The sequence below is a fragment of the Orcinus orca genome, chromosome 17 (assembly GCF_937001465.1).
Source record: "Orcinus orca chromosome 17, mOrcOrc1.1, whole genome shotgun sequence".
Lineage (NCBI taxonomy): Eukaryota > Metazoa > Chordata > Mammalia > Artiodactyla > Delphinidae > Orcinus > Orcinus orca.
In genome coordinates this window covers 43,693,990-43,709,586 of record NC_064575.1, presented here as the reverse complement: position 1 = coordinate 43,709,586, position 15,597 = coordinate 43,693,990, and the positions used below count along the sequence as shown (strand labels likewise).

General features: G+C 38.7%; 1 protein-coding gene across 1 annotated transcript in view; it reads left to right on the top strand.

Annotated features, from left to right (window-relative positions):
- RUNX1T1 (RUNX1 partner transcriptional co-repressor 1) overlaps positions 1 to 15,278 on the top strand; it is a 128,205-nt gene extending 112,927 nt beyond the window's left edge. The window contains 2 exon segments of the mRNA XM_049700240.1: positions 3,940 to 4,130; positions 13,362 to 15,278. Coding sequence (XP_049556197.1) covers positions 3,940 to 4,130; positions 13,362 to 13,637 — 467 coding nt within the window. The 3' untranslated portion in view covers positions 13,638 to 15,278.
- Positions 15,279 to 15,597: the final 319 nt, after the last annotated feature.

Sequence of the window (15,597 nt, the reverse complement as noted above, 5' to 3'; positions counted from 1 at the left end):
AAGATCTCTTGCATGTCCAGTATACAAATAAGGTAGATCCATTCAGCCTAAAGGTTAAGGTTTATATATGTGTATGTGTGTGTGTGTGTGTGTATGTGTGTGTGTGTGTGTATATATATATATATATATATATATATATATAATCTGTATAGTCTTACCAGATTTAGAGCATCGCCTCTACGAAGATTTTCTACCAGGATAATAGTCATGGGATACTCATAAGATGTTAAAATGTGCTGGGTGCCACCTACCTGGAGAAGAAATTGCTACATCTTTCTTCTGACCATTTTTCTTCCCCAATTTTAAGCTGTCAGTTCAACTTATTCCAATAATAGGTACAAAGAGTTGCCATTTTGGATGGCACAAGGATGACTTTATATGTTGAGGGATAGAATCTCTGCATTTCCCTATTTATGTGTATTTAAGTTAAATCTTGATAGTTCATAAAGAAAAATTGACAGTGAAGTCTTGTGCAATCCAAATTCCTTCTGTGCTATTATCTACTCAAGCCTTTGTTTGACTGCTGTGAAGTGAGAGCAGATTTTTCTGAATATACCACCTTTGTTGGAAAGTCAACTTGAATAGTTATGCACAAAGGAAATCCTACCATAAGTGGTAAGCATTTGGAAGCAGATTCAAAACTTCATTATGTACTTTCCACTTAATCAGTTCTTTTTTTTTTTACTTGACATGTTGTAATCTATTGAGTCCACTATTATTTTTCTTCACTGTCTGTTTTGTGGGTTTCCGAAACCAGTTCTGGGTGTACTTTGCATCATGGGGACTCTGAGAGGAGGGAAAGAGCAATCCTTGTTTATGGGGTGTCCATGCATTCTCTAAGAAGGGTTAAACCTTATCAAACCATGTTTCAAATATTTTTAATATGTGCCTATCCATCTACATTAGATCTTCAGTCTAAAATCTGACTTGGAAGTAGTGTCCATTAAATTTGTATTCTTATCACTATCTTAGGGATAGTGATATCCCTAATCTGCTGCATAAAAACAGTTTGGGAATTGTTTTCCATGGATAGATGCTAAATTTTAAGGAGTATATTGAATCTCTAAAGTATAGATGACAGTTTCACCTGGAAGTCTCAAGTAACTGCTTATAATATTTATCTTTATAGACTTCTTAGAAAGCATTTCTAGTGTTCGAAGTGTCAAGGCATTCCAACATGAGGAAAACACCAAAGGCAGAACGGGACATCTACACTCAGCCTGTTAAAATTTGAAAGCTTTTCCCCCCCAAGAGTCTAAAATTGGCTGTGGGCAATTTTTTTTCCCTAGGAAAAAACCTATAAAGTGTGTCTTTGCAATGAAACTATTATACACTACCTTTGTGACAAAAGATAAGTAAATAAAATCAAGTTTAAAGCATTTGAAAGGTATCAAAGGGGCAGAGCTCTAAAATTCAATGTACTATAACCCATGCATCTTCTTTTCAGAGAAAATTATAATTGCAAAAAGTATATCCTGTGCTTGAAAGTACATCATGTAATATTTTGCACCATTTTATTTTGAAATGATTTCAAACTTGCAGAAAAAGTTGCAAAAAATAGTAAAAACAAATCCCATATACCTTTCTCCCAATTTTCCCTATTTCACCATATTTGCTTTGATGTCTTTTGTTTCTCTCTTCCTCTTTCCTTCCCTCTTTTTCTGTTGTGCATTATATTTTTCACCTCAGTACTTCAGAGTAAGTTGCAGACATGATGTCCCTTTACCGTAAACATTTTAGTGTGTATTTCCTAAGAACAAGGACATTTTCTTGTGTAACCACAGTACAGTTACCACAATCAGGATATTAACATTCATACAACACAATTATTTAACCTACAGACCGTATTCAAAGTTTGCATGTAATCCTAATAATACAATATAATATAATGATATACATATTAAATATTTGGAGTCCTAACAAATGTCGAAGGCCGTATCAGTTTTCCCCTAAAAGTAGTATTTTTTAAAGCAACCGCAAAGATAACAAAACACACTCTGAAGTTTAAAGGTCTTTATAAAATTGGAAAAAGTCTACCATAAATATAGTTTTTAAATTGCAACTGTTTTCTTCAGTATATTTCTTTTTCAAACGATCAGTGAATGTTTGCAGTTGGTAATAAATATTCAAGCACCTTGCACATGTCCTACCAATTCTCTTTGCTGATCTGTACGTGCCTGTGGGATTAGAATAGGAATGCATAATTTAAATATAAATTGCCTGATTTGCATATACAATTAGTCAAGCTACAGCTTTGATCGTAAGCAAAAATTATTGTCCTGTATTACCACTTAGATAGAATTTTAATTCACCTTGAATATTCAAACCAAATTAGACCCTGACTGTATAGTTAGAAGGGCAGTGCTTCCCTGGTGCCCCAAGTCATTTATGATAGGATAATAAAGGCATCTTTTCACCTCCTGGTGAAGAAGGTGCTGCCAGCTCTGTGCAGTGCTCTGTTTTCAGATTTTAAATACATATCTTAAAGCAACCAACAAAGGCTTAACATATTTTAGTTAATATTTCCAGTCTGGATCTTTCCCTGTAATTTAGTTTATAAAATCTAGCAGACAGTAATTACAAATGAATAAACAAACTTCAGAAATAATTCTGGGAAAATGGTGGAGGCTACAAAAGTCACCATGCTTAATTATTAGTGGAGGGCTTTTCATGATCCTCAAGTCATGAACTATGGATGTGTGAAATATAACTACAGAAATTTAAGGAACTATAGGAGTACTTGCATCTCTTAACATTTTTTATCTACAGTAAAACATTTTTATTAGGAATCTATGTTTTTAATTAAACAGAACATTTAATTAAGGTGCTTTTCAAGTGAGTGAAACAATTAAGTGCAAACACTTGAATGAAACATGTCATAATTAGTTTTAATAGAGTGTTAATTGGTAGTAGGTTTGCCAAGTTAATAATTACTGCTTATTAAATTTTCAATTAATCATTGTCATTTTGCTTTGAATAAAGATGAAAATTAGATAAACTAATTCAGGGGGAGGATATTTTCCCTTGTTAATTAGAACAGTTAATTTTTTAAAATGGAAATTACTTGTTTTAGTTGTCAATCTTATGTTGTACATTAGTCAAATCTTTGCACCCTTTCCACAGCCAAAAATAAAGAGCGAATTTGACACCTTGCAGGTTTGTAGTCAGGCCTGATTGTTTTGGCCTGCAGTATGATTCAATTATATTCGTCTAGTGCAACAGTTGGTTATGCAAGACTGTTTATATTTGATTCAGTAGATGGACAACAGCTGAAAGTCTGGAAATGAGAAAATGATTTTTTTTTAAATCCCTACCATTTAGTCTATAGAGTCATATGTCCACATTACTCAGGAAATGACAAGAAAAAGAAAAGCTGGATCTTCTGTATGTTTCATCTTCAATTTTCTTTAAAAGGGCTGCATTAAATTAATTTCGTTATTGTGTTGTATCTTTTACTAGCAAAATAACTTTGCATTTACATATGTGTCTGTGTAAAATCTGTTCCCTTCCTCTCTTTCCCTGAAAGCTTTACCCCTGTACTCCCTGTGTTCATATTAACCTATTGCATTGTGGCAAAACACCTTCTTCTTGTGTCTGAATTATCCAGGCAGGATTCTTGTGGTTATTTTCGCCTTTTGTCTACTTAGTCTGGTCTCAGAATCCTTTCTGGGGTACTAGTTTGGTAGAAAAGTTGTAGTGATGCTACAGTAGTTTAAAAGATATTCCCAGGAGTGTAAATTAAAGGAAAAAATCTCACCCTTTGCTCTCTTAAAATGAATTTCCAAAATGTGGTTCTTTAGACAGCCGGAAGAACTGCCCAGTAATTGGGATGAAAGTCATGCGTGTTGTCTAGCATTCTGTGTAACAGCGATCAGTAGCCCAGGTCCCGCGCTAACAAAGAGCTGTTCTCTTGTCCGGTCCGGCCCGCCTGGCACGCAGAGGAGGCGGTCAACGAGGTGAAGCGGCAGGCGATGACCGAGCTGCAGAAGGCCGTGTCCGAGGCCGAGCGGAAAGCGCACGATATGATCACCTCGGAGCGCGCCAAGATGGAGCGCACGGTGGCAGAGGCCAAGCGGCAGGCGGCGGAGGATGCTCTCGCTGTCATCAACCAGCAGGAAGATTCGAGCGAGGTGAGGTGCCGATGGAAGACTCCCTGGGGAGATGCTTCCGTTAATGAGGGCGGGCCTTTTCGATTTCAGGAGATCACAAATAAAGGCGGATATTGGAGTTGAGACAAACGAATCTTTTGGGGGGTGGCATTGGAGTAGGCTTGGCTCTTGTGGAGTTGACCAAGAGCTGATCAAATTTTGTTTTTATTAAAGGCCTAAAAGAACAACTGCCAAAAAAGATTTTTAATATATTTGGTGGGTAACAGATTAAAGTGAAATTCTTAGAACTTCCTAGCACTATTTAGATTCAGAATTCTGTTGTGTGTGTGTGTTAGCATATGTGTGTGATTTCCTTCTAACAGCTGGGATTTAGGAGAGAGACCCTGTGTAAGCTGTGTAGTCTGAAGACATATTGCAGGCCAGGGATCAAAGTCACTTCCTTAACTATTGGTTCTGAAGTCGAATGCTAAACCAATGCTTGCATCAATTAAACATTTCTAAGAGATCTTCTGCACAGTCTGTTTTTGCACATTATTTGTAATAACCATTATGATGGTCATTTCATACCATAACATCACTGCCAGAGGTAATATTATTTAGTGTTATTACAGTATATTTAAAACACATAAACACGTAGCCTAAATGGCGGAAGGATCTGGGAAGTAACTAAAACACAGTGTCTAACAGAATGCCTTTCAACAGAGACTAAAGTCAGAGCAACATGGTAACGCTCTGCATTAACACAGCACCACAATCCCCAACCCAAAGGACCCTTAGGTAAGGACTACAGTTAACTAGTCACACCATGCTGAACTAGCAACAGCATAAGCTGATAAATCAACGGTCCACTAAAACACATATCTACAATTTGTGAAGGAGAGTAAGAATTTAATTTGTACCAGGCTTGTCTGTAGATGAAAGACCCTGTGGGAATTATTCGATATCCAGAGTTTCTATTTAATGTGTAGCAGATGAATAACAAGGGGACAAAAGCAATTGATTTTCAACATTTGAAAGTTTCTCGGGAAAAGAGGGACAAAGGGAAGTGTATCTGCCCTTTAACTGCAGACTTTTCCATTGTTGAATTAAACTAGACATAAATTCAATTTTACTGGCATCTTATGGCTAAGATATTTAAAGACTTTGTTTTGTGTTTTTTGAAAGAAAACACAAATTTTATTAGCATCTTTTGGACAGAATTTGTCCTGCTCTATTCAAGTTAGTAATACTGTGAGGCACAGTTGTTGCCATCATTAAAACATTATCACTTTCATATGAACGTTTTAGGGCTGTTATGCATGTTAAGAGTATTTTATAGGTCACTAAATTCTAAAGGTAAATATCTTGGAGAAATTGAGAATTAAGTCTTTATATTTGGCTAATAATGCTGTATTTCTTTAGTATTTATAAGCTGTGTAGCTTTATTTCTAATATCCAGAAAAATATATGAGCTTGACGCTGGTATTGAGCATTATAAAAATATGGTGTATCGAGCAGTAACTAGAAATAGTAGATAGGATGAAATAACCTAGATATGAGTGATCTTCTAAAGTAACTGTTTTCTTTCTTTCTTTTTGGGTATCTTGAAAAACTGATCTTTAATAGCACTACCCTTGTCTTCGGTGACATTTCTCAAGGATTTTAAAGTAGACTATGCTAGGAGGAAAGGTTTGGGAGCCAGAGAGCCACATTTAATTCCTGGCTCCATCTATTATAATTCTGTGATTTCAAGAAAACCACTAAACCTCTAAAAGCTTTGGTTTTCTCATCTCATACGGTGGCTAGAACCTTGAGATGTAATCATTTTATCATGTTGCAGGTGAGGAAGCTCACATGGCTAGTCATGCAGCTAGGGGTTGGCAGGATCCACGCTGGAGCTCTCAGCATGCTGTCAGTCCTTACATTGTTCCAGAACAATGAAATAAGCATCATGAAGGTCATTTTTGGATACAGATTTTAAAACTGTACCCTATGGACATTTTTTAAAAAATCAGGTTTGCAACCTGCCCAGGGCAGTTTGTTATTTGATACATATTACTCTAAATTATATCCATTTATTTATTTATTCTGTCAAGAGCAAATTATTCTATGTTGGGGACAGCACTAGACACTGAAGATACAGTGGTTCCTACCTTCTTGTTCACTATAATTCATTAGAAGAGTCAGATCACTAAATTATGAGTCTTAGTAGAGTTTAGTGCAAAGGCTTCTGGGAAAAAATTTTGTTTCATCTGATACTTAAGGATAATCGGGAGCTGTTCAGCAGCAACCTTCCACCCACCTCCCACCCCACCCCCACATTGCCTCATCACTGCTTTTTTGGTCCATGCGCACGTCAGTGCCTTCGTGCAGGGAAGATGGGAAGGCAAGCTTTGCTAGGCTTTGCAAACAAGATGACTATGTGGCTGGTGAGTGTTTTGGAAGGATCACTCAGGCTGCAGTGTGGAGAGAGATGAGAGGAAATGAAAAGGAGGGACCGATCTGTTTCAGGATACAGATGAGGAGGAAGATGGTTGGATGAAGATGGTTGGCAGTGGTGCTGGGGGTGGAGAAAATTGAACCCGTGAGATAAAATGGGCAGGATTTGGGCTTCCCTGCTGGCGCAGTGGTTGGGAGTCCACCTGCCGATGCAGGGGACACAGGTTCGTGCCCCGGTCCGGGAGGATCCCACATGCCGCAGAGCGGCTGGGCCCATGAGCCATGGCCGCTGAGCCTGCGCGTCCGGAGCCTGTGCTCTGCAACGGGAGAGGCCACAACAGTGAGAGGCCCACGTACCGCAAAAAAAAAAAAAAGGGCAGGATTTGATGATTGGCCAGCTGACAAGGAAGGGAGAGAGTTGTGGTTTTTCAGTAGACATGCAGAGTTTGGGGTGTACACATCAGGTGATCTTCCTTAAGCATTAAACCTTTAAAAACTTACTGGCTTTGATCTGCCCAGCGGTTTTTTGTGAAAGGTAACCTTTCTTCATTTTTTTTTTTTGTGCATAAACAACAAAAGTTAAAACATTTTAAGAAGTTCAAATCAATTATTTAATTCAACTAGACAGACAGATTTCCTCTGTAGATTGGAAAGGGCAGATAGAGCACAAAGGCCTAAATAGTTTATGCTGTCTAATGTGAAAACCAGGAGGTTGATCCTCAGCCCAGGTGCCTGCCTCTCAGGCCACTTCTTTAGTAGCTACATGGCAGTACACGCGACTCCTTCAGGATATTCCCATCCAGTTCTCTAATTTCACTTTGGTTTATAGACTAATAATCATTATTACTAACCGTTAGAATGACACTGGACTGCTTAGGCAGACACAAGCAAATGACATTTTCTGTACTTTCTCTTTTAACGTGTATTACATATTTCATCAAGAATGTAATGCTAGCATTAGCATAAATCAAAAGAAAGGAAATTCAGTGAATCTGGCTATCTTCAACCATTTTAATTTTTTCTATATTCATTTCTGGTTCCTATCTGTAAACATATAGAGTCTTTTTTTCCAGTGAATATTGTTAGATTTGGACTATTTCAAAAGGAACCTGCCACAGCTTTTCTTTGAGATCTGTAACTTGTTCTGGCTTAGGGGATCAAAGCACATGGCTGGAATTGAGCCTCGAACAGAGACCAAATAGTTGTGCTGTTCCAATAGTTAGTTTCGAGTTTAAGCCGCTAAAGTGATATTTTCCCCCAGATTGAAACAGTCTTTATTCATTATTCCTAGATAGGTGCAGAAGTGCACACGCTTATATTGGGTGGTTTTGTGGCACTTAAGCAGAAACACTGACTGAACCTTTAAACTTTGTTTCCAGAACCTGCTGAGCCCTAATAGTAGGAACAGGTCACTCTGACAGGTTCATCTTCATTACCCCCTCTAGAATTAATAGAGCCATCCCCAGTGGATCCTGTGCAGTGCGGCCCAGACTCTGGGGATGGACTAAGTGGACTCAGTAGGAGGTAGTCACCACACAGTTACTACACACAGTCTCCCAGCATGGCTCCCATTAAAGCCTCACAATCTGATCAGACCTGTCGATCCCCAGAAGAATTTGGAGCTCTCACAGTATGAGCTGTTTCTATGTTACCTAAGATTTTTGCTTATTTGTTTCATTTATTAAAAGACCAGCTGTCTGAATCCATAGATGTTCATGGTGTATGGGATGGTCTGGAATGACATGGAGTGGTTCACCTCTTGGAACTTTGGTTTTTCTCATCTATAAAACTGGGATAATGTTTATAACTCACTTTGCAAGGTGGTTGAGAGGTACAAATAAGATGAGTAGAAGTCTTTTATAAACAAGTCACCTTATAAAGAGCAATGTGAGTATGTAAGAGAGAGAAAAAATAAAAAACAATTAAGCTATCCTAACAGGAAGGGCAGGGAAGGAATAGTAACCGTGAGATTGGAAAGGAAGGGAGACCATGGGGGAAGCAGGGTCTGTAGGGTTTGGCACTGAGAGGTTTCAGGGGAGTTTCCAATGAGATGACAAAGTCGTTGGCCTGAGCGTTGCCAGTGACTGAAAAGGACCACACCAGAGTCAGGTTTAGGGATTACTGACTTGGGTGACAGAGGAGCATCCTGGTGGCGCTACAGAACAGGCAATTGAAAATAAGAGACAGCAGCTCAGGAAAGCAATGAAGGCTGGAGGAAGGTTTGAGAGTCATTTTCTTACAGCTAATGGTTTAAGACCATGACTGCCAAGGTAGAGTGTAGGAAGGAAAGGATATTTCTTTTCTTTATGCCAACTTCCCTCCTTGCCAAGTATTTAGGGGAAAATGAAAAACTAGAAGAGGAAGAGGTTATAGTATAAGAAACAGAATTTTATTATCTTGAAACCAAAGTTAGAGGGACTTTCAATAAGGGAAGTTTTTTTTAAAAAAGGAGGAATGGGGAAAAGGTCAGTAGTGGTAAATCTTCAGAAGGTCTGAGGGCAGCGAGGAAGGAGAAAAAGTAACTGGCCACTAATGACGTATAAGTGGAAGTAAAGCTCATGTTCTGTCTGTGTAGCTGTCAATGCCTATCAAGGGAGGCACAGGGCCACGAGCTTTCTAATTGTAAAGGTTGTGCCATGCAGAGATGGTATGTAGTCTCATTTGCTTTCAGCCAGTGCCAAGAGGAGGAGGTGGTGTTAGTTCCTGCCGTTTATTCAGGACCCACCGAACATCAGGACACTTTAGTTAGCACTGACATAATCCTGAATAACCCTATCGTTATGATTCCTACTTTATAGGTACTGTCACTCTACGAGGTTAAGTAACTTGCCTGTAGTTCTGAATCCACTAAGTGATATAGTTAGAAGTGAAAAACCAAGAAAGGGTGACTGGAGCCACTCAAAATTGGAAGCCATTTCCATTACACACCATGATACCTTGCCTTTGGTGTTCCAACTTCCTGGTTCAACCTCTGTCTACTTTCAGGGTTGAAGTGCCCTCCTAACCTTATTCCTGCCAAAGCAGGCTATAAGAAAGATCTGAAATAGGCAAAGCGTGGCATTTTGGAAAGAGTATTTGGTTTGCAGTGCAAAGACCTGAGTGAATCAAACCTTACCTATGTAATTTCATATGTAGGCAAATCATTTACTATAAAAGTTATTTACATTTTGAGAATTTTAATTATAATCATTCTACTTTATTCATTGAACATCACTTGCGTGCAAAGGTTTTTCTGGAGAATTATAGGTGTGTGAGACCTGGAGAAACTTTTTAGGAGAAAATGTTTTGTTTCTGGTAAAAGGAATTTCCAACAGTAAGAACCAGAAAGGATATTATTTTGCTGGTAGGACAGAAAGACCATTTTCTCTCTATCTAAAATAACAAGATGAAGGAAATAATTTTGTTCTTAGGGACAAAAAAGAATTGCTGATATGAAACAAGTATCAACAATCTTTGACATGCAGCTTTGGCACCCAAAGCTTCAACTCATCATTTCCATTTCCCTATGTAGTACCAGTACATTTAGAAAAGGGAGGGTTGTGTTCTGCCTCCTATTTTTCATCCGAGTCCTAGCCTAATTTTGTCCAATTGCTGATTCCCATAATAGGGAGGAAAACATTCCTTATGCTGAAAAGGGAATAATATTATCACAAATAAAGGGAGACTATAAAGTGCCATGGGCTTTGGGAATGAAATTTGCTATGAAATGGTATTCTCGAGACTTCTGTACTATTTTGGTAATTCAGTCTCCAGCATCATTGCTTAGAGGCCTGAAAGGGAAGCTCAGTTATATGAAGAATGAATGAATGAATGAATGAATGAATGAATGAAGCAACTATCAGGTAATACTAGCCTGAATATGAAAAGCACAAATTGAAAAATATAAAATTAGATTAAGCCATTGACCACCTTAATCCCTGCCCTACAGTTACACCCCTGGGTATCATACACAATTTGCAGTTTCCACCTTTGTGTATGGCAGAAAGCTTAGAAACTTAAAATGGTTAAAATTAGAGTACTCATAAGATTCTGCACATTGCACAGTTCCCAGAAGTGATGGTTGAGAGGCCAAGTGCCAGTGGTCAGGCATCAGTCTTACAGGTATGGATTAGTTAACAGGAAATTTGGTAGAGCCACCCAGGAGAAATTAATAGAAATTGCTATGTCTGTCTTCTAATGAACTTTTAAAAAGGAATATGCACTTTGGGGATTTCCATTGGTTGAACACTTGAGCTAAAGTTCCCTATACATTCATGGCAATGCAATGTCAACAGCAATAAAAATATGCAGGTTTTTTCCCACCAGCTCATTTGAATTGCTCTTTGTTGCACCTTCCTAAAGTCAAAGGTTGTTTTTGTCTCAGTGGTGGGTGGTAAATGAATGGGATTGAACAACTTCGGAGTGGGACTGGAGGTAAAACTAACCAGAGCCCTTGAATCCTGGGTCAGAATCCAGAAATGCTAGGCAAAAAGGCTCCATTCCCAGCAGCTTCATAATCCAAAACATCTGTTTCTATATTTGGCACAATTCCACTTTTTTATTTGTAAAATTGTTCCCATCTTTGAAAACACTTTAAAAAATAAAGAAGTCCCCATTCTGTCTCCTCTTTCCATTCCCCAACACATGCATTTGTAATTACCTGGTTTAGTCTGTGTGTTTAATCAACTTAAATTGAGAAGGTTGCCTACATCTGATTTCAATCTGAAGGAGCCATTGAGAACTGGGCAGTTACTGCCTTGTGTCTGCCAAGATGTGCCTCTGCCAGAAAGCGGATAGGACTCACACCAGGGTATTTCCTAAAGAAGCCACTTAACTCAGATTAGATGTTTAATTTCCTTAAAATATTGTTTTGGATCTGGGTCTGTGTTCTCTAATTGGGATTTTCTGATGTTATTTAGGAATTTCACTTATTTCTGAGTTTGTTCCAGGATCCAGCTGGCATTATTCTAAATGCCTAAAGCTCAAGGAAGTAAACTTTCCTGAGTGATGAGTGTCATACCTCGCTGCTCTGGAGGATGGGCCAGGCCCATGTTTGTTCAGGCCTTTGTGGAACCATTGTCCTTGCAATAAGATTGAATTCATTTTGAGAAAGAAGGGCTTCTAATTTTGGTAATGAAGCCTCTGATCAGAGGTACATATTTTTTGGGATATTTTCCTGGCTAAATTAAAGGGAAGTAGGAAAAAAAATTACTTTCTGGTACTATTAATTTTAATTCCATTTTTATTTATGATATTAACATATAAATCAAGCTTCTAGATTTCTTCAGCTATGTTCACTGAAAACACCTTCCACTGGCCGGAGTTTGTGATCTTAAAGTTTTAATTTTTTTTCCCTTCATGGGCCATAATTTCGGAATGGTAAAGAAATACGAACATAGGGCTTAGTTCTTTCTAAAAGTTTTAAGCTGTAGTTCTTGAGTTTTTAGGCTTCCAGCACTTGAAAGACTCTAGGAGCTCCTTTAGTTTTTAGCCAAATTAGAATGAGTGCTAAAAATTGCTTTGCATATTTTGCACAGTGGTGAAGCTGTACACAGACCAGGGTGATGGGCTGACATTCCACTGGGGCATTTTTAATAGGCTTATGAGCCCACCTTAAGCCACACAGCCAACATGCTGAAAGCAAAATAATTGCAGGGAACATAGTGGGGAGATTTTTAATATCCATATATATCAGGGCTTTAAAAAAGGTATTTTAACTGTGACACAGCTACATACTATCAGCTGGTTGGGGTTACCAGATTACAGTCGGAAGTTTGTTTTGCAAGAAAATAAAACCAAGGAAGATACAGGATAAAAGGATTAATGTCAAAAGCTAAGATCACTTGCTATAACATTTCACAATGGGGATGGTCTTGCCAAAGGAAACACAAACGTTTCAAGTTGGCTTCCTGAGGTTCCCCCTTCTCCTGGAAGGGTCCTTAGGGCACTGTCATTGTTAGTCTCCTCCTTGACACTTCCTCATTCCCCAGGATCTGTCCCATTTAGGGGTTCTTCCATCTCTAGTATGTCTGTCCCCAGATTCACAATGTGTTTTATCTCAGAGGCAGCCTCATTTCTGCTTTTCTCACTTCTTGGAAAGCACCAGTGGAGATTGGCAGTAGGCTTGCTAGGGTCCTAAAACTTCACAAATATTTATTGAGCACCTACTATATATATCAGGCACTGTTGTGGGTGCTTAAAATGTATCAGAGAAAAAACAAACCAAGGATCCAATCTCCAGGGAGCTGAAGTAAAGGGGATTGTTTCGAGACTTTCCTACCATTTGGTTGTCAGGTACAGTGAATAACTGATTGCAGTGGGAAGAGCTAAACACATGCCCTACTTTTTCTGGTCTGTGGTAGAGCAGAGGATAGAATCCTCTATCTAGTCCATTATATTCCTTTGAATCTAATAGAGCATCCTCATAGTCCCTTTGTGTTAGTGTCTTGAAGGAAGAAGCTTCTGCCAGGAGTGCTATCTTTGAGTCTTTCCATGGTGGTAGTCGTATTAGAAAGGAGAAAATTTAGATGTCGCAGTTGTTAGTATGGGTGAACAGAGAATTTAGATGTGAAGATAACTAAACCTAAAGGGAAGGGGTTTTATAGTACAAATGGAAAAGAGCCTCAACCAGTTTGTCTAGTTTTTGTCATAATAGTTTTTGGCAGAAAAGTCTGGGCAGTTACACCAAAACCTGCATCTTCAGGGTGTTTAGTGTGTGTACACATACACACCTGGATTTTTCATTCTTATAGTTCTGAAAAATAAGGGGGTAGTGCTGCCTAGCATATTTCCTTGGACCTTAGCCTGGTCAATGTAATAATTTGGGATTTCACTTTCTTCTGCCTTCTCCAATAGAGTTGCTGGAATTGTGGCCGTAAAGCGAGTGAAACCTGCAGCGGCTGTAACACAGCCCGATACTGTGGCTCGTTTTGCCAGCACAAAGACTGGGAGAAGCACCACCACATCTGTGGACAGACCCTGCAAGCCCAGCAGCAGGGGGATACGCCTGCTGTCAGCTCCTCCGTCACGCCTAACAGCGGGGCCGGGAGCCCGATGGACACACCACCAGCAGCCACCCCGAGGTCGACCACCCCGGGGACCCCTTCCACCATAGAGACAACCCCTCGCTAGATGTGCACTCAGAACTGTCAGAGGAAAGACAACACAACCAACGTGAAACCAATTCCTCATCCTCAGATGCTCAAAGTTGTTTTTTGTTTGTTTGTTTGTTTATAGATGGACTATCCTGGTTCAGTACTTCAGCAAGAGAGAACCTAACTGTATCTTGAGGCGTTAGTAAAACAGAGGGCCAGTAACGGGTCGTAATGACTTACTGTGGATAATAAAGATTTCTTTTCCTTAGAGAACTGAAAAGAGAGCAGAAAATATAACATGAAATGATAGATTTGACCTCCTCCTTGTTATTTTCCAGTAGCTGGGATTTTAAACTAGATGACCTCATTAACCGATGCTTTACCAAACAGCAAACCAAGAGATTGCTAATTGCTGTTGAAAGCAAAAATGCTAACATTAAAAGTCACAATGTTCTTTATATACAATAATGGAAAAAAAGAGGAAAACCCTCAAGGGCATGAGCATTGGCTACAGCAGTAGACATTTTAACAAGAAGATGAATGGCGTCCGTGGGTTGCTAACTGAACTTTGAAGACCCGCCACAAAACGCGCAGATGTGTAGCATATTGGAAGGAGACACAGATGTTCGGTTTTTTTCCTGTTTCTGAAAAGAAATAATATCCAGGTCAACAGAAGGAAAAATGAAAGATGATTTGCAGTGGGATATGTGAATACAGCAGCAAGAAAAAAATGCCATAACATAAAAGGCTCCTTTATATATATATACACACACACACAGAAGTAAGAGACTCAGCCTGCAGTTGTTAGCATCCTGGCAGCTTTGACACCAGCCAGCTGCCCTAAACAGCCCTCAACGTTTCTTCACTTTTGCAAGGTTCCACAGAGCAAGACATTGGGTCTATTCCAGCTCATTCATTTTATATTGAAAAATAATTTTTAAAAATGATGGCTCCAGCTCCAGCCCCTTTCTAAATTTTTTCAACCCCACCCTGTTTGGATTTTTAATTAAAAACTAGTAGTTCTCTTGGTGTTAAAACACTTCTGTCCTGTGAGGTTTCCCAATGGTGTTTTTCTTGTAAACGTGCTGGACGACTGTGAAGACGCGTTGTAGTTTAACCACGTGCCCACATTTAGTCTCTTTATTCCTAGTTGGTGAGAAACCTGTATCTTTCTATGCTGCTTTTATATCTGTATGTATTAGTGGTATTTCTCTAGTAGTTCAAAAAAAAAAGAAAAAAGGAAAAAAAAGACTTTTTTTGGTTGTCCTCAAGAAAAGAAAGAAAAAGGCTATCTTTCGGAGCTGCTATTTCATTCTCTTATAGAATTTTTTTTTTCCTGAAAACCAGCATGCTTCACGGAATGCTAACATATTGGTGTTTTTGTAAGAGGGATGTACATAAATGTATTTTGCACTGTCACAATGACTCCCTAGGCATGCTTTTTTTTTTTTTTTTGAGCAAACTTTTTAAATATGCTAGAGCCATTTCACCAAGTTTAGCTGTAGCATAGAGTAGTAGTGGAATTTTTCTTTTTTTCTTTTTTTCATTGAAAAATCATTATTAGGGACTTTAAAAAATAACAAGATATCCTACTTTAAAAAAAAAAGACAGTGCATGCGTATTGCTGTAAGGTTGTTTAAGTATTTCTAATTTTACAAAAAAAAAAAAAAAAGATAAATCATTAGAGCTCCAAATGCTGAGGTGTAGACTGACAGCTTTAACACTGCTGAATGCCAGGTTATACAGTATTCTTAAAAAAAGGGAAGTCAGCCAAAGACTGATCTGATGGACCAAAATCGGAATTTTGAAAAGCACCAGTACTACTTTCCAAAATGATCAGCAGGTTAAACATGTTCAGCAAGGTATAGTGTGAATCCATTAACCCTTCGTCGTCCAGGGTCCAGACCAGAACTACTTGTTAGTTTTGAAAACAGTAGCCCAGAATGTGGTTATGTGCTTTAGGGAAAGTCAGCAGTGCTGCAGGCTGTGTAGACAAC